Consider the following 20,083-nt stretch of genomic DNA (forward strand, 5'->3'; position numbering starts at 1 on the left):
ACATTGTTTTATTGCTTTAAGTGCTCATAAATATGGTTTTGAACCAATGACAGCTGCTAAAAATGACTAACAATGATTTTCGCAATACCTTTTTGACACAGTAGCCTCAAGATGAAGAGAAGTCTACTAAGATGTCTGTTATTGGAGTTTATTCATATTACTTGTAGGTTGAACGGGGACTTAGACCTCTGTGATTCCCAAATAGTTATAACTCCATTATTTAGGATACTTATTTATTTGTCTGTGAATGACACAATATATTCCCTTATTATGTAGAATAAATAATGTTGCATGGTAATTTTGTCACCGTCATTGATTGTGCAACTTCACCTACTATTTTCACACATACAGCAGGACTGTGGGGCCCCTAAAAATGAGAGCACAGACAATCAAAACACATAGAATAATACATCAACAAGCCCCAGCAAGGACGAGTTTCTGGTGCCACCAGTGCACAAGAGCGTAGTCTCTGAATTGTTTGCCAAACTTTTTTTAGCCCGTTCTCGCTCCGAACTGTTTAAATAGCGCCGCTCTGTCAGTGCTTTCAGCATTCGAGCTTGATGTCAAAAGCCACGTGTGTAAACTTGACCACGTGTGTAATCCCGTCATGTGCTTGTGTTGACATCCCGTTAGCGGCTTCCTGAAACGTCAAAAAGAGATGCAGAAGGATACCTTAGGTGTACTATGCAGATGCATAAGTCCACTGCAAAGTAGCTTAGGAAGAGTCAGCCCGTTCTCGCTCCAAACTCGTCGAATAGCACCGTTCTGTCAGTGCTTTCTATGTACAAGCGTGACGCGGCCTTGTTATCATATGTGTGGCGTTTGGCCATATGGCATCGGGAGTGTCAACATGTAACACGCACAAAACGTGCCTGAATGGAATCATTTTCATGTGCATGAAACGCTGGACGCAGGACAGCGTCAAGTAATGACGCTGCTGGTAACGGCGTAATATAAGAAGCGTGTGTGCGTTTTTGCAGCGGGCGGGGAGGTGGATGGGTCCCACAAACAACTGACTTTCATGCAGGATTTTGGAGTTCGCTTGCCGTGTGGATGCGTGTGTTTTTTTTCTACACTTTACCATGTGCCTCTTTTGCCTAAATCTAACCATCCGTGACTTTGTACCCTAATCCTAACCATCATGAGGACATGAAGACGTGCTGCTCCATCCCACCATGAGCATTTGTTGACGTCACCATGACGACATCCCGGAGCCAAAACAGCTGACGCAGAAGGATACATAAAACATCATAAGGTCACTGACAGAGCGACACCATGTGACGAGTTGGGATGAGAGCAAGGCTGTGTTTCAGGTTACACACACTCTTCTTTTTTTCACACCTGGTTTTGCATCTGAAGCTGCATCCTGTTAGCTCCGGTGTTGAAACGCCGCCGAGCTCTACTTGTTTTCAAAACACGGTCAACACTAAACAGGCTGCCTCTGCTTTCTTTTCATCGGTGAGTCTGTTTCCTCCGACTGTTACCTGTAATTTTGTGTTTTGATAATCCTGGTAAGTTTCTCCTCCTGGTAAGTTGTTTTTTTAAACACGTACACTGACCTAATACAGCCTTGGTGATCCTTTTGTCATATCTGAGTATGCCAAGCACAACAGAAAAATTCTGAACTTCTCATTATGTATACTGTGCCATTAACTTTATGAGGAATATATTTTATTAGGATATTTAACTGTCACATTGAAGAAATTTTGCTGTTCAGCATAAAGACAATGTGCTTTGTTTGGAATCCTTTGACGAATGATTTTAGTGTGTCCTTGTCTTTGAAGTTCGAAGATTTACAACGAGTGAAGGTTTCTGAGCGAGTGTATAAATTCGTGGTTCAATCTGTGATTGTTGTTTTCCGAGCTTTCTTCTGTTCAAAACCTCATGATGTTTAGCACCGAAGTCGGGTTAAGACTGTTCAGAATGAATTATTCAGTTTCTCCAGCTCTAGATCCTACGCCACAAACATAACAAAAGGTCAAAGGTCACAATATGCACGTGACTACTTATGGTACAGTGACTTCCAGACGCCCTCAGCACGACCCTTGTGTCGTGTCCATCACGGCCGTCTGAATCACAGACTGTTGGCAGATGGGAGTAATATGTTTTGTCTTCCCTCAGGACCCTTCTGCATGCTGTTATCCTCCAATTTTTCACTGTAATTATACCAGAACATTGGAGCCACTTGACGGCATGAACAGATGTCAGGTGATGATTGCCCCAACTGGATGCTTGTCTGAAAGAATTGACCTTTTTGAGTGATATCTATTTGTCAGTTTTGCGTGCAGCATGTTTTTTGTTTGCAGTAGTTGTACCTGCTCACATTGGGGAAACTCTTAATCTTTAAAACAGTGCAGCTTTTTATTACTTCATGTTATGTTTCATTGCATTTTATTTGTACTTATTTCAATTGGGGGAAAAAATGAAAAAAATGCAATACAGAATGTAAGTAATGATTTTTATCTTTATGATTTGTGATCTGATTTTATTAGATACAGGCAAAGGCGTCACTTTGTGTTGTTAAGTGGTGGGGACATAAGTACTTAGATAAACATTTTTTTGGGGGGCTTTTATGCCTTTAATGTATAGGCAAGACTTAGCGTGAAAGGCGGAGAGAGAGAGTGGGCGACATGCAGCAAAGCACCGAGGTTGGAATCGAACCCACGGCGGCGAGGACACAGCCTCTGTACATAGGGCGCCTACTCTTTTTTTTTCTTTTAGGTTGCTTGTTTTTGACGATGGACAATTGTTTCCTCCATATATATATATATATACTGTGTATATATTCACACACACACACTATTATTCTATTCATTCTTTCATTCCTTCTTCTTCTTCTGTCATCAAAAAAGCGATGTCTGTCTTCAAACGACAGCACAGGAAGTTTCATCGCTAAGAAAACATATTTCATGTTCTTTCATATCATCTGCTCATATCTCTTGATGTGACAACCCAGGAATCTGAGCAGCACACGTGGCTCCCAGAAACTTTCTGTTGAGGAAGTGAACCCAACTGTTGGAGTATTTTTCAACCTGGACTTTATGTTCCCACGTATATATGTCTTAGTGACTGAGGGAAAAAAAAAAACTACTTTTAAAAGTGGTCCGAGAGCGCTGCAGTCAGTGGTCAAACTAAAAAAATGTAAAACAGTGTAACCACTGAGCATTTGTCTCAATCAATGTACGTCACCTGAAAGTTTTTGTTTTTGCCACAAACAGGCCCAGATTGTTTGGTTTTTGAAGCGTCTGACAGCATTGTGGAAAGGATTCCTACAGGGGTTGAACTTTTGTTAAAGCGTTAAGATCCTTTTTGTTGAACCAAAAACAATCAAAATTGCTTACGTCACACCCACCAAACTCCATTTAATAACAAACATTTTTTTTTCATGTCAAAACACTCTTCACTCAAAGTTGATAGAAACAAAATAAAACTAAAGAAAAAAGACACTTTGCTTTGTCTTTCCACTGTTCCAACAATCACTGGCACTGGTTTGGTTGAAATAAAATCTTAAATAACTCAATTAGATGAGAAAATTTGCCTTCTCTATATATGCTATAATATAGTGGGAATTCTTTCTATAATGTTGTCAGACACAATAACAACCTGGGCATCTTTGTGGCAAAAACAAGCAGCACTTTACATAGTCGTAAATCAACAGTGTCAAATGCCCTGAGTCGTTACATTGCAGCGTGTTTGCCACTGTCGGCTCACTCAGTGCTGGATCGATTCTTAAATATGGATTTTCCCCAAAAGTCAGACAAAAAATAATGAATAAATAAATAATCTAAATTAGTCACATAAATCATTTTTTTGCTGTGAAAGTATTTAAAACATTTTAATTTGGTTGTATTTTACCAGATGAGTGAATCAATGAATAACTGAGTAGTTTTTAGCATGGTTAATGCAAATGACTGAAGTTTCCACTCACTGTCATTCTGTCATTGATTCATTTGTTCTTCTTCTTCTTCTTCTTCTTCTTATTATTATTATTAATATTACTATTATTATCATCATTATCATTGTTGTTTTGAATATGTATTGGTGCTTGTTCTATTGTTTTAAATTAATTGTGTGTCTATTGTCAATGAAATGCTACGAACACTTGGTGCCACTGAAAATGAGGGTCCCCTCAATGACTCTCGAGTTTAAATAAAGTAGATAAATAAATAAAACAAAAACATCTGTAAAAGAATAATAACTGATCCAATTTTTTTTTTTTTTTAATACTACCTTGTCATACTTTTGCCTGCGCAGGTTATTTCTCTCTTTTGCATTTTTCCATTGCCAGATTTTCTTTGTTTCAGCAGGTTTTTCATCGCAGGGGTGGAGCTGCTTTATAATGCAGTGAAAAGGATGTGGGCCCGGTGACTTTCGCACCGAACTGAGGCATCAAAAAAGCGATGTCTGTCTTCAAACGACAGCACAGGAAGTTTCATCGCTAAGAAAACATATTTCATGTTCTTTCATATCATCTGCTCATATCTCTTGATGTGACAACCCAGGAATCTGAGCAGCACACGTGGCTCCCAGAAACTTTCTGTTGAGGAAGTGAACCCAACTGTTGGAGTATTTTTCAACCTGGACTTTATGTTCCCACGTATATATGTGTGATATATGTGATCCCCATTAGTGACTGATGGGGAAAAAAAAAAAAAAAAAAAAAAATTTTTAAAAGTGGTCCAAGAGCACTGCAGTCAGCAATCAAACAAAAAAAGAAAAGGCTGCAATGTAACCACTCTGAGCATTTGGCACAATCAGTGTACGTCAAGAGATTTTAAAGACAGCATCATGGAAAGGATCCTACAGGGGTTGAACTTTTGTTAAAGAGTTAGGATTCTTTTTGTTTAACCACAAACAGAATCAAAATCGGTTACGCCACTCCCTCCAAACTCTGTTTAATAAACAACATTTTTTTTCATGTTCAAACACACTTCACTCACTCAAAGCTGACAGAAACAAAATACAACTTAAGAAAAAAGACATTTTGCTTTGTCTTTCCACTGTTCCAACAATCACCGGCTCTGGTTGGTTGAAACAAACTCTTAATTAATTATTAGTTATTATATGCTGTAATATAGTAGTGGAATTCTTTCCACTCTGTCAATGACGTGTGCAGCAACACTGAGGTAAATGTGACTGATAACTGAAGTCCAGTGATCCCCAGTCAGCGCCAAGACATCTTCTTCATTCCTCATTTTTTTTTTATATAAAGCTGCTGGATTTTTTTTTGAGTCAGAGCATGCTATCTGTAAAGCCTCCGATAACCCAAACTGCCCTCTACCACTGAAACTGGTCTGCAGTCCACTGCAATCCAGTTTGAAAGTAAGTGCGTTTGAACGTCACAGGCGGACTTTCTCAGTTCGCGTCTGAACGTCTGGTCGTGTGCGGCCTGACGAGGCTGGCTGTGCTGGATCAGACCGCCGGGATAGCAGCTAAATGCTTTGCATTGAGGTGATATTTCAGGCTTTAAATACTCCTGTGGTATGAAAATTGTGTTCCAAAGCCACTGTGGCCTTCAATGACACGCAGGGTCAAAGGGCACCATTGAACACTAGTAATAAGCGTTAACATCTTTAACATGTTATTTTTTCTTTGATTAAATAATCTAAATTATTAGATTATTTTGACAACCCTAATTGAAATAAAAATGTGCTTTAACTTTTTTCTTTTTTTACCTAGCTTTAACAATACAAAATGAACTGCACCAATAATGGACTTTATGCCCTTAAATGTGTGGTTCAGTGTCTTGCTCAAGTAAACTTTGACTTGTGGACAGAACCTTAAACACCATTTTCAATGGTCCCATTGTGTGTGTGTGTGTGTGTGTGTGTGTGCGCGCACACGCGTGTTACCTGTGGCGGGGATGTGTGTGTCTTCTGTGATCTGCTCCAGTCTCCCCAGCAAAGACTCGATGTTGGCTTTAATCTGAGTCAGCTCTGACTTGATCGCCTGAAGCTCTGTGCCTTTCACTGCTGGTGGAGAAACAGAGAAAGACAGGAGCAGAGAGCGACGTTAGCATCCGCTGTCCGATCAATACGTCTGCAGAGGGCAGTCTAGATCAGCACATGTACAAGTTCAGAATCTCCCAAATATTCTGATGTTACAAAAACTTATGGTGGACATTTTTATCAAAGGCTGGAACCCCAAGCCGGGTTTCGTAACAACGTTCAGATGATACTCCACTGTGACAAATGTGTCTAATGTGAAACCATGAAATGATTTGCCAACATGAAACCACAACCAGCAGCCTGATGTTGTAAACAACAGAGATAAGGAGGATTCATGGACTGAGTCTTTCAAGATGAAAAGGGTTATCTTCAAGGCAGCTTAATGGAAATCTGCCAGTTACATTTTGATCTTTATTATGTACAGGTGGAAAACCGCACGTGACAGCAGCACGAGAGGAAAGTTCAGGGAATCATGAATATTTGTAAGTTGGGAAGGGAATCATGAATATTTGTAAGTTTTTTACTTCATCAAATCTGCCTCCGAGTCCCTTAAAAAACAAACCATTTATATAAACAATTATAGGAACATAGTTAGAACTGTCACCATTTCAGATAGAGTCTGATAAAGTTTAGGTACCTTAATATTGTCACTGTAGCATTTGTTGCTTGTATTTGTATTTTATGCTGTAGCAATATGGCACATTGCCAAGGGTGGCATAGCTAATTTTGCACATAGCATAATTGCACATCCTTATTATTATTATTATTAATGCATTTATTTATGTATTTAATTTAATAAAATTTTCATATCATTTTCTTTTTCTTTCATTTTTGGTGGCAGTAGTATGGATACTTTTTAGCATTTTACTACTGTTGTTATGGTAGACTATTATGCTCCTTTAGTGACTATGCCTGGTGCTATATTCATTGTTGTATGTTGTACTGTACTTGTCTTATGTGTTCCTGTTTTATGTTGACCATGGAGGCAAATGAGTTTCCAATTTGGGGATAAATAAAGTTAATCCTATCCTATCTTATCCTATATATATATATATATCTATATCTATCTATCTATATATATATATATATATATATATATATATATATATATATATATATATATATATTAGTGCTGGGCCGTTAACGGCGTTAACGTGCTGCGTTAACGCGGGATTCTTATCGCGCGATAAACTATTCACTAAGTTGGGTCTATACAGTGAGCAAGGCACCAATTTCACTGTAGCGCGGATGTATACCTGGTCGAATTACGCGGAGGGGGCGTGAACAAGGCGGAAGCTGGTCTGCCTGAGTGACTGGAGTGATTTGGCTCAAGCCGTGTCACAAAGCTGCTGACTGTTAATGGTCTTCTTCATGACCTCTAATGTAGGCCCACAGTTCAGTTAGGGTCATGTTATCAGAGGCTGCGCCCTCTGCTGTTCATTCCAGTTAGCGGGAAAAAGCTTTTTCCACATGGAGACAGAACCTGTGCCTAAAATGTCTGTGTTTAACAAAATAAAAAAAAGTTAAACACCAAAGTAAATCTTATGGAACATTATTTTTCTTTACCAAATATTATAGTAGAAAAAAGCTTTCTCAAGCAGTTTGTGATGCATTTTCATCATTTAGATAGATAGATATTATTTTGAATGTCTTTGGCAAAATTCAAATCTATAATTTTAATCTAGATTAATCTAGATTAACTACAGGATTGCAGTGAGATTAATCTAGATTAAAAAAATTAATCTATGCCCAGCACTAACATATATATATATATATCTATATATATCTATATATATATATATATATATATTATATTCATGGTTATAAAAAAAAGACAAAGAAATGAATGGGAAGAACCACCATCTCTCATGCCTAAACATGGCAAGTCACACCTGGACTCCTTTGTAGGAGCTTTCGTGGTGCTATAGCAAACAAAGTGTTACTTCTGTCTTTGATTCAGCCTTTTTCTGGTGAAGCGATAAGAGGCGGAAAAGGAAAGCAGGAGGAGAGTAAATAAAAAGGGTAAGTTGTGAGCTTAACTTGCTCAAATGTACCTTGACAACAGATGAGTCAGAGAAAGTCCAGCGTTTCTAAAAAACATCAGTCATTCTGCTGTCAGCTTGCTTTCTCTATCCTCAGAGCTGTTACTGCTCATTTAAACAGCTGGAGCACATAATGCTTCCTCCTGGAGACTCAGCAAGACCATGAGCCCCCGAGTCTGCTTGAGATCCAGCTGCTGAATTGTCCTCAACGCTAAATCCTTGACCGCTCCTGAAGGCCTGCTTTCCAGCTGCAGCTTTGAACTTTGACCTCTGAACACTCCCCATAAGGAAGGCAACAAACAAATAAATCAATTATGATTGAAGATAAGTTCCTCTTTTTAAATCAGCAAATTACAGTTCACTAAATGAGGCAATTTCACAAAAAAATTTGTGTGAATGCTGGAGTTTGAACAGCCGACGCTAAACTGAAGTACAGCTTTCAAAAACTGAGTAATGACCGTAGTGTATGACAAATTAAGAATCTTTTAGGTTTGTTGAAAAGCTGATGCTAAACTAAACTGCTGGTTTTAAAAGTTTAATAATTCCCATTATGTATGAAAAATGAGGAGTCTTTTAAAGATTTATTGAAAAGCTGACACAAATTAAATAGTTTGCCTTAAATTTGAGTAGTTGCCAAAATGTTTAAAAATATGTTTGATATTTTAAGGTTTGTTGAAAGACTGAATCAAACTGAATTGCTAGCTTTAAAAGTTGAATATTTCCAATAATGTATGAAAGACGTGGAATATTTTAAAGTTTTTTGAAAAGCTGCCCCCAAATTTAATTGCTGGCTTTAAAAGATAAAAATGCCAATAATCTGGGAAAGATGTGGAACAAACAGAGGAAAGAAAGATTGGAATATTTTAAGGTTTGTTAAAGAGCTGACGCTTTAAAATTTCTGGCTTTAAAAGTTAAGTAATGGCCATAATGTATGAAAGATGAGTGTTTTTTTTTAAGCTTTCATAAAAAGCTAACACTCAACTAATTTGCTGGTTTTAAAAGTTTAATGATACCCATAATGTATGAACAATGTTGAATATTTTCAGGTTTTGTGAAACCAAACTGAATTAGATAAAAAGATAAAAATACATATAACGTATGAAAGATGTGGAACAAATGGAATTACTGGCTTAAAAAGTTGAGTAATGACCACAATGTATGAAAATTGTTGAATATTTTAAGGTTTGTTGAAAAGCTGACACTAAACTAAATTTCTGGCTTTAACGATCAGTAAATTGCTTGCATCACTCTACACTGACGTCCCCCTAACTCTTAACATTTCGTCCCACAAGCACTAATGAGAAGGTCATTTTTACTATGCATTAAAATAAGTTGAATATTTTAAAACATTTTAATGGATCTGAGGTTTAATAATATCCAGATTGTATTGGAGACATGAACAATTTAAACTCAAAGTTAAGTTTTTTAGCTGAAAGCATGACAGAGTGGATACAAGTTGAAAATGCATGGAAAGTGTGAAAATGTGTCAAGTTTAATAATCAGTACATCCTATCATTTACCAAGGATTGTAGATCACATGAAATTTTTCAAAAAGTATTAATATAATTGAACTGAATGTTTTGATGTCTGAATGAAATTTCTAGAATGAAAGTGACATGGGAATAAAAAGAGCTTCCAGCATTCACATCCATTCATTCATTTTCTGGGTCGCGGGGGGGCTGGAGCCTATCCCAGCTGTTATCGGGCAGAAGGCGGGGTACACCCTGGAGGTCGCCAGACTTTCGCAGGGCCGACACATATAGACAGACAACCGTACACGCTCACAGTCACACCTAAGGGCAATTTAGAGTCACCAATCCACCTGACCTGCATGTCTTTGGACCAGGGACCCTCTTGCTGTGAGGCAACAGTGCTAACCACGACGCCACCGTGCCGCCCGCATTCACATCCAGTTCCTTCCACACCTAACACTGCCTGTCTGTAACAGTCTACAAGTTCACACCATTTTATTTTAATCTGCACCCAAATTTGAATGACACCACCATGGCATTTATGACAGTTTTGATTTTCACTGACAGACTACTAACATTTTCTGGTGTAAATCTGTGCCAAATACTGTACCATGTCATTGTAAAATCCATGCAGTGGTGTGTGTGAACACCGCCTGCCAAGTAAAAATACTTTAGTCTCCAACTTGTTATGGAACTGATCAGTGAGTGCATTAGTTTAAAGTGCATAAGTTTAAAGTATTCCAAGTGTATAGCACTTTCATTGTTGTAGAATTAGATTTTGCGCATGTGTATGGAAAATATCATATACATGCTACCTGCTCTGAGCCTAAGGAAAAGAATTTATATGGATCTGATCTATTCTGGTGTCATAGCCAAGTATGAAAATAAACACATGCCGAGAGACTTGGCTGGCAAGAGCAGATCCATAAGAATACCTGAGGGACACCAGGGGCCTCATGTACACAGGGTGTGTACGCACAAAAAGGTGGCGCACGCCCTTTTCCACGCTCATGTTCAGATGTATCAAGAGTGAAATGACCGTGAAAATGTGCGGTGCTCCACACAACTTCGTGGCTGGCGTGTGCACGTTTCTACTGCTTTTGATCCGTTGGCGACACTTAGAGGTGGTGCTGGGAAACTGTTTATAATGTCAAAACAGTTCCTCCTCTGAGTGATGTGCACATCACAGACGCACTGATGAACTTTGAACACATCCACCTGTCGGCCATTAGATGAGTGTATATAAAGGCGTGCGCAAAATGGTGCAGACGATATCGTTAACAACACTGGCAGCTATGGCAATATGAGAAGATATTGCAAATTGCGCAGTGCGATGAGAATGCATTTTTAGAGACCGAGAGGATGTTATGACCACACGAAGACGACTGGCTCATCAGCCGCTTTAGGCTTCCGAGGGTGATCTTCTTGGAGCTGCGCGCGGGGCTGCGGACTGGCGGCCGAATTTTAACTGGCGATAGAGACAGATGTGTTTGTTGCCGTGGCCTCTGAGAACAGGCCGACAAACCAGGAAATAAACATTTTAAAAGTTTCGCCTCACTATCTCATTCATTTGATGATGTCTGCTGAAACATCATGACATGAATCTATTGCTGGGCGTTATTTTTGGTCCCAACAAGAACATATCTGCCGTCTTTAGTATGAAAATATCGAACAGGTGATCAAAAAATGTCACACATGTTTCCGTTAAGCCACCAGAGGCAATGGACAATAAAGCCAACCAGGTGCCTACAATCCTCAGTGTGATATCCTCATGAGTACACGTTTCATATGATACAGTTTTTCAATACATACTTCAAAATGCTGAACCCAGTGCCAGTGGCTGAGGGACTTGAACACAACCTTCTTCAAACTGGCAGGGCTCCAAGAACTACAAACCATCGGCTCTTTATTTAGAGCTTCCCAAAAAGTGAGCAGTGTGTGTGCTGTTGGGTTTTTTGCTTTTCAAAGTCATTTGAGATGCAAGTTTGATGAGTACACAAAAAGACACTCAAACCAGTGACATGAACACTGCTTTGTGAGCTCTGCAGAAAGTGAAATTCAATGAAATTCAGCAGGAATTAAAAAAAAAATGCTGTTTTGAAGAAAAGGTTCAGGTCGAAGTCAAATATGAAAGGAGCTGACGGGGCATCAGCGCCTCTCTTCAGATCCACAATATGAACACGATGTGAAATGAATGTTTAATGAGCGGAATACAAAAATAAAGTGACAGCAGTGGCCCTGATGCCTGAACCTTTTCACTGATATGTAAAACACAGACATGAAAGTTAGATGAGAAAGAGGTGAGCCTGGAAGTCACGAAGATATAAGAGAGGAAATAATAAACTGGAGACAAAACGACAACTGAGAGTTTGATGACATGGAGGTTCACATCACAATACTGGACTTCCATCAAGAATATGATTACACAGCTGAACCTATACATACTTAATGTTTACGTTCAGAATCATAAATTGCAATGTTTACTTACAACTGCCAATATAAAAGGGTTGGACAATATTGAAATTCACTCACTGACAATATTGCTTTAAGAAACATTGGTGTATGGATGAGGACACCAACAATAGAGGCTCACTGCCTTTGCAAAAGTCCCGATGATTGAAGGCTGGTTGCTCATAAAGGCACAAGTTTTGGTTTGGCTGCTCTTCGTGAATGTGGCGGACTTGCACGATCTGTTGGATGGTGAGTTGTAAGAGGGAGGTGGAAATTTGATGAAGTCTGAGACAAAAGTTTGGACAAATCTTTGACTGCTTTTTCACTTGGTTTAAAAGCAAAGAATCGCCAAAAAGGCACAGTTTTCTTTACTTCTGCACCTCAACAGCGATGATGAAGCTGCCATGTAGTTGCTTTGTTGCTCAAAGTGTGAACACAGCATGGTCTAATGTCACATGGGTAATTACATACAGCATCAGATGTATGCTAGCATGTTGTTAATTTTTTTTTTAAATATGCTTTGACAACACAGTGATACACAGAAAAATCAAGAGAAAAGAAAAGGCCCAAATACAGCAAAAAGTATAAATACTAGAACTATTAGTGCACATGTCCTGAATGAGATGCAGGTTTTGATGTTTAACTGGAGTTTCTAGAACAAATGTGACACAGGGATTATAATAAAGAGCTTCCAGCATTCTCATTCAATTCCCTCCAAACTTAACACAGTGCGCTCCTGTAACAGTCTACAAGTTCATCTGCACCCAATTCTCTTGTTGGAATGACACCATGGTAGTTTTGTCAGTTTTGATTTATACTGACAGACAAAAAAAAATATTTTGTGTGAACTGGTGCCAAATAGACCACATGATCTTAAAATTCATGCAGTGTTATGTATTAACAATACAGCAAAAACAATTCACAGCAGGCGTTGCACAATACTGTTTTGTCATGGACATGTGAAGACCATTATCATGGACAATAATTATGATGTTGAACTATAATTTTGTAAAATGGCTCAAGCCTACAGTACAATAACTATTTGAACAGCATTTACGTCAATTGCAACTTATACACTAACAATTACTGTTGCTGCACCATCAGCAGCTAATGCTATTATTTACTGCTACTATTATACTGTAAGAACTAATACTACAACTTTAAATAATATTACATCAGTTACACTTTTCTAAACCCAAATTGTTTTCCAGTATTCTACATTTGAATATATCACACCGGTCACATAATACATAGAGTATAAAGATGATTAACAATTGAATGGTTGTTTAATTTTGGTGTGTTTACGTATGCTTACCTTGTTGAGATGGTGTGTTTATTTACTTGAATTACTCCAGCATTATGTGAAGTGACTTATTAATTCTGTTGTGGACAATGACGCTAGATAGATAGACGGACAGAGATATACTTACATTTCTGTTTGTTGCCGTTGCTGGTTGGCAGGACAGAGGCGTTACGCGACAGCAGTTTGACCCGTCGCACCAGAGGAATTGCTACCCGAGGGCGTTTGACGGGCACCACCCGAGGGACCGGAGACACCCTGCCATGGTACTCAAACAACCTGAAAAAAGAGGGGAGACACAAAGAAATGAAATGAGGGGTGGGTTGAAAAAGAGGAACACAAATGGACAAGGTGGAATAAGAGAGATCAGAGGGAGTGAGGAAAGCAGAGGAGAGGCGAAAAGGAGGTGAAATGAAGGCAGGAGTTGAGATTAAAGAGAGAGAAAAGCAAAGGAGCAGAATTGACAATCATCCTACATATCCCAATTCAGAGGTCAAAGAAAAAGTTGCATTTGTACACAACTAATCTGACTCATCCATATGCTTTTACAGTATACTGTGGTATTTTGGCAGATAATAAAATTTAAAAAAGAAAAAAAAATCCATATTACATTGAACAACAACAGACATCAATTAAACATTAAAAAGCTCATTCAAATTTCATATTTGGAAACCGCACAAGGGAAATAAAATAATTTTCTCCAGATTCATTGCTTAATTATTACATTTTCAGAGTTTCTGCACCACCATCCAACATTTGATTTTACTTTTCTTTTTATTTTTTATATTTGCAAGTCACTCAAGTCAGCATTTTCCATTGTGGTATGCTGTGTTCACTCATGGAAGCACCTCTTATATACACTTAATTTTGTGTGAATGTACAACATTGAACACATATTTGTCTGTTTTTTTGTACAATGAGGGGATACAGCCTCCTGCGTATTTCACTGAAAATCTAGATGCAAGCAAAGACCAAAAAGGAGCTCTTGGTAAACAATAAAAAAGTAATTTGAATCTTTACATTGTTGGCCATTAACTGTTATTTTCATACTTTTTTTCAGGTCACAAGTCGACATGTTATGTTGTTTTACCTCACTGCTGCTCACAGCTGCATTCATACTCCAACACCACCCACACAATTCCTGCTTCTGACATGTATTGCCATTTTATAGCCAATTTTGACATTATCTGGCTCAAACAGAATTTGTGGGAGTCAGTATTGAAGAAAACAAAATCTGTCTCTATTTTGAGTATTTTCCTTGGCTGTATTTGACCGGAGCATTGAGTACGCAAGACAAAATCCAGCACATTGAGAAACAATGTGCTGGTGAAGAAAAACAGTAAGGTCATGCAAATAAAGATTGCTAATATAAAATGGAAATAATGTTTTGTGGGAAAAAAGCAGTTATAAACTGAAAACACAATTCTGCTTTTTGATGTTTTATGAGACTAAATAATAGAGAAAAGGCCAATAAACTGTTGATCATCTGCAAATTAGAGCCTTAGAGATGTGGAAGGCAGAGTTTAGTAATATTTTCTTCTTTTTTTCAAATTGCTGTTAAGTGTCTAAAATGTTTGGATAAACCGTAGAAAAGAGGCCTTGGAAAAAGGGTCAGATTTTGGTGTCACAACATATAAGCCTGATTTTCTTGTGGTAAACCCAAACAAGCTGGTAATGGGTTCAGCATATCATGTTGTCCTCTCAAAATTACATTCTGAAAACCATCATGTTGCCAGAAAAGTACATGCACTTCCCATTATAATCCAAACAAACATAAAACCCCTAGAGTTACTGCTTAATACTTTTATTTTCAATTTTGACACTGGTCACTGGAACTAGATTATAAGACTTAAATGGAGAGGCAACAAGTACTGTAATGTAATGCAGCTGTATCGTTAGTCTTATAAACACCCGAACCTACATCTCAGTGTGGTCAGATGTGGTCTGTTGTACCTGAGACTGAACGCGAGCTTTGATATAGTGTTGCACTATGCTACTGTACTTATTACTGTATATATTACAGCATATAGTTTGAGGAAGATCCTGCTACAGAAATGCACGTGGTGGGATGACGTCATGATGGGGTGACGCAACCCGTTACCATGATGTAGAATGAAGCGGCACGGTGCCCATTCACACAACAGCGTGCACTGTTATTATGGTTGAGATAAGGCATCAAAGTCATGGATGGTTAACACACACACGGGAGGTGAACTCAGGACACAAATGCACAGGCGCGCGCGTGCACACACACACACACACACACACACACACACGCACACACAGACACATGAACACACAGACAGGCAGACATCACCCATGCGCAAGTTGGTTTGTGTGGCCCATCCGCCCCCCCACCCACCTGCCATACAGGCAGGCTTGCACTCCTTAATATTATGTGGTTACGCAACCGTTTCTTACTACGACCTCAGAACATCAAAGCTTGACGCGGTGGAGATACCCAACACGTTATAGGTTGATTTGGACAGTCACTGCCCGACCGTCCTCATGTGACGACTTCACAGTGAGACGGGATTGACCAACCATGTTTCCTTACCTTAACCTAACCCACATAACTTATTGTTAAGTGTGTAACTTTACTTTCCTAAACCTAACCTATATAACTTTACATGACAAACTCCAAAGGTTTATCTTTTCCTAAACCTATCCAACATAACTTTAGGTTAAAAAGATAACGTGACAACTCCCAACTATGATCCTTTTCTTATACCTAACCTACGTTACTTGACTTTCTTGAGCCTAAACTATGTGACTTTACTTTAAGTGCCTTACTTTACTTTCCAAGACATAACCTATGTAACATTACATGATGAAGCCCAAGAGTGTTTATTTCCTAAGCTTATCAAACATAATTTTACGTTAAGTATATGATGTGACAACTCCCAAACACGGTTCTTTACCAATACCTAACTGACTTAACTTAATATCAAGAATGTAACCTAACAGCACCCTGTTAGGTTACGTTTTTTATTACGTAACCTAACATACTTCATTTTCAGTACCACACCTAATCATGATTCTTTTCTTCCTTAACCTAAACTACTTAACTTTATTTTCCTAGACCTATTCCATCCAATTATACTTTCCTTAACCTAACCTATGTAACTCTACTTTCCTTTATCTAATCTACGTACCTTTATGTTATGTACGTAGTTTTACTTTCCTGAATCACACCTACCAAAATTTACTTTCCTTAATTTAACCTGCATTACTTTATGTTGAGTACATAGTGTGACAATGCCAAAGGAGGTTGCTTTTTCCAAACTTATCCAATGTAACAACTCCCAAACACTATTCTAATAACCTACTCTACATAACTTCATATTAAATATGAAATTTTGCTTTTCTAAACCCTCATACAAATCATACAAATCTTTACTTTCCTGAACCGAACCTACACAGCTTTTTACTTTCCCAAACCTCACCTATGAAACTTTATGTTTTACTGAGTATAGGTTATCATCCATTTTTTTATTATTGCCATTTTGTTTTGTTTTTTCTGTTTGTTTGTTTGTTTTACATATTCAAAATATCTATCTGTCTCTTCGAACATATAGTTTTCTATAAGTTTACATATGGAAATTTACTCTCCTAAATCTGACCTACATTACTTTACATAACTTTTATAATATAACAACTAAAACTTTCTATTTAACTCTGTTTAGTACGTAACGTGACAAATCCAGACCATGACTCTTTTCCTAAACCTGACCTGAGCACATTAAAGATATGAATCTTGACAGAATAATTAAAATCAGATAACGGTTTGACAAAATCAATATGTGGGCCGCTGTTTCGTAAGGGGATGCATAAAGAACTGTTTTGAAGTCCTGATTAGAGTCCATGTTTGGTCATACTTCATAAAAAGCTTTTTAACAAAGACTCCATCCACTCCCAACAAAGCACATCATGAGTTATAATTTCACCTCGGGTCATGACACTTGATGACATGTTGGGAGACGATTCTGACATCAGTAACTCCCTTTGGCTTTACTACATCAGACTCTATGAGGCTCGTGTGCTTCAGTACAGCTTGTGTTTTAGGCCTTTGGGACAAGCAGCAACTCTTTATAATCACCACAGATAGTTTCTCCAGATGGCAATATACTTCAGTCCCTTACTTTAACGAGCATCTCCAGAAGGGTAAAGAGAAGTAACAGTAGATTAAATTGTGCATTATGACAATTTAAAACTGAATTAAAAAACTGTTCTGCTACACGAAACAGATAATCAGAGCAGACAAAGTCTTTAATGCCCAGAATTACTGCACAGATCATATTTCAAGAGATTGATAAACTTTGATTTCTGTTCAAAAGATACTCAGTCGGGCTGGTTTTGAAAAATTGAGGGAATAAAGAAATGCAACGTCAAAGCTCTGTACCTCTGAAGGAAACAAATTAACCTCATAAATCTGCTCACCACAGCGTTAGCCATATAATAATACAGTACATAAAAACATTCTCCTCTGCATTGATATAGTCATAATATTTACTTTCTGTCAAAGCCAGAATTCCACTGCATGTTAATTATGACGGTCACAATGCTTGGACATCAACGTTGAGCTATGGCAGCAAAAACTGGAGAATTATCAGGACAGTGTTGTTTGATTTGTGCAACTAGACACGACAGTGTAGTTATGATACTCACTAAAAAATAATGCCCTTTTTCTGCACAATGTCACACTGTGAAAGTGTGACATTTAAGGCCGTTGTTAAAGCAGTTGTACCAAACTGGTGGCATATTTATTGTAAGCTGGTGGATGGCTGAAAGATACTGGGCCGTCCACATGCAACTCGCAACACCTAAGAACCCCAGGGCTATTGTTTTTTTAATTGTTTCTTGTTGCTTTGCATGACTTGTGATTTATCTTGTCTTTGCCCATCAGCATCAGACACCAACATGGTATGAGACAACCTGGGCAACTCTTAACACTACAGCGGAGACACCGGTGGAAAATGAGAGCAGAGCAGACACCGACAGAGAGAGCAGCGGAGAATGAGAGCGCTGTGGACAACGTTGAAGAATGAGAGCGGAGCAGACATTCAGAGACAGCGGCAGAAAATGAGAGCAGAGCGGACACAGGCGGAGACACAGACAGAGAATGAGAGTGGAGCGCACATTCGGAGACACCAGCGGAGACACCAGTGGAGAATGACAATGTAGGGGACATTCAGAGACACCGGCAAACAATGAGAGCAGAGCACACATTTGGAGACACCGTCAGGAAATAAGAGCGGAGCCGAAACCAGCGGAGAGCGAAGCGGACACCGGTGGAAAACAGAGCGTACACCAGTAGAGATACCAGCGGAGAATGAGAGCGGAGCGGATCCCTGACTTTCTCTTTCAGTCCGCAGCGCCGTCAGGTCTCACGGTGCAGGCTGGTCAGCAGGTCAATGATGAGCAACAACAGGGGTGCTGAGTTTATGATTATTTCACTTATTACTTTATTATTTGAGTGCGACCAGCAATTGGTATGATGTCAAAAGTCCCATAACCAGGCTGAAAATTATCGGTCTTGATATGCATCCCTACTTTTTAAGAGACAATGCATGTCTTGAAAGCAAATTGACATGTCGTCCTTGAACAACACATCTGACGTGGTCAAAAATTGCTGCTTGGTCAGTGCTTTTCACGCCTACATGTTACTTGAAAGGTATCCGTGTGTGAATTTACGCCTGGAAATTGGAAATGTGCAGTTACTGCTCGTTAGATGCTTACAGTTTTTGTCAAAGAAACTTAACAAAGCCGGTAAAATGCTTATTTTTATGTGCAACACAAGCATGTGCTTAGGTTTAGGCTACAAAGGCACGTGAAATAAATAACGTCAAGCTTTGGCTCAACATTCATACAGGAAGTGAACAGCTGGCTCCCGGGTGTTCGTTGGACCCATCCACCTCCCCTCAACCCACTCTCACTTGCTCAGTCGGGACTTTCCAGCTCCTTACATTCGGTCATTACGGCAGCATTTCAAACTGATGCCATCCTGCCGCTTGTCATAATGCTGTGAAAGATTCTGTCTGGCCATGTGTGACACCGCCCACCAGTGAATCATACCTCCACGGCAGGTGCTGTCCAGCCAACTGCTGACATATCATACAGCTGCGAAAGGTGGCTTCTGGCACTGACCAAGCAGCGGTGTTTTATGACGTTGGAGTGAGAACAGGCTGCCCTGAACATCCAAAAATGATGTGGTAGGGGTACCTGGCATGTCATACTTTGACCTGACGGGGCACTGACCAAACTTTGGTATTTGCCAAGCAAAAGGTGAGAATGTGTAGAACAGAAAGGTCATATAGTGGTTCAAGGAAGCATCCCATCACTGGAAATGTTAGATCCAGAGAGCAAACCACGTACTCAACGACACCCATGAAGACTGAACTCACTGGCTGATCCCTCTTTTTTTCTGAATGAGCGCAAGCAAAGTAACTGGAATGATGTGTCATTCAGAGAATTAACAGACAATAGCTCTTCTTTTCCCAGCGAGACAGAAGAACTTTGATTAACCTTCTCTGCTGCATTAGCCTGCTTTATTTCAGACAGTCAAAGCTTGATGGGTTTTGACGGCAGTCAGGAGAGACTTTGGGAGTGTTTTTCTCTCTCACACGAGCATGACTGTCTTTTGTGAAACACAAAACCTCTGCACCACAAATATGTAAAAACCTTGGCTTATGATGACAGCACATAACGGATAAAAACAGATCGTTTTATTATTTTTTTCCAGGGTAAATTGCAAAGATCCCATGCTGGGATCGAGGCAGACATCAATATGACATTGGGGATCATCTGGATGAACCATCACTGATTCATGTCAGCTGGAGATCTCTACTTTCTGTCCTGCTCAATGTATGC

The 20,083-nt window shown here is 39.0% G+C and overlaps 1 protein-coding gene across 1 annotated transcript in view; it reads right to left on the minus strand.

The window, feature by feature from the left end:
* Positions 1 to 20,083, minus strand: part of raly (RALY heterogeneous nuclear ribonucleoprotein) — a 149,455-nt gene that overhangs the window by 26,524 nt on the left and 102,848 nt on the right. The window contains exons 5-6 of the mRNA XM_042496987.1: positions 13,344 to 13,492; positions 5,853 to 5,972 (exon numbers count right to left, since the gene is read on the minus strand). Of these exons, the coding sequence (XP_042352921.1) occupies positions 5,853 to 5,972; positions 13,344 to 13,492 (269 nt within the window). The remainder of the gene's footprint in view (positions 1 to 5,852; positions 5,973 to 13,343; positions 13,493 to 20,083) is intronic.

This window comes from Plectropomus leopardus, chromosome 2 (assembly GCF_008729295.1).
Source record: "Plectropomus leopardus isolate mb chromosome 2, YSFRI_Pleo_2.0, whole genome shotgun sequence".
Classification (NCBI taxonomy): Eukaryota; Metazoa; Chordata; class Actinopteri; order Perciformes; family Serranidae; genus Plectropomus; species Plectropomus leopardus.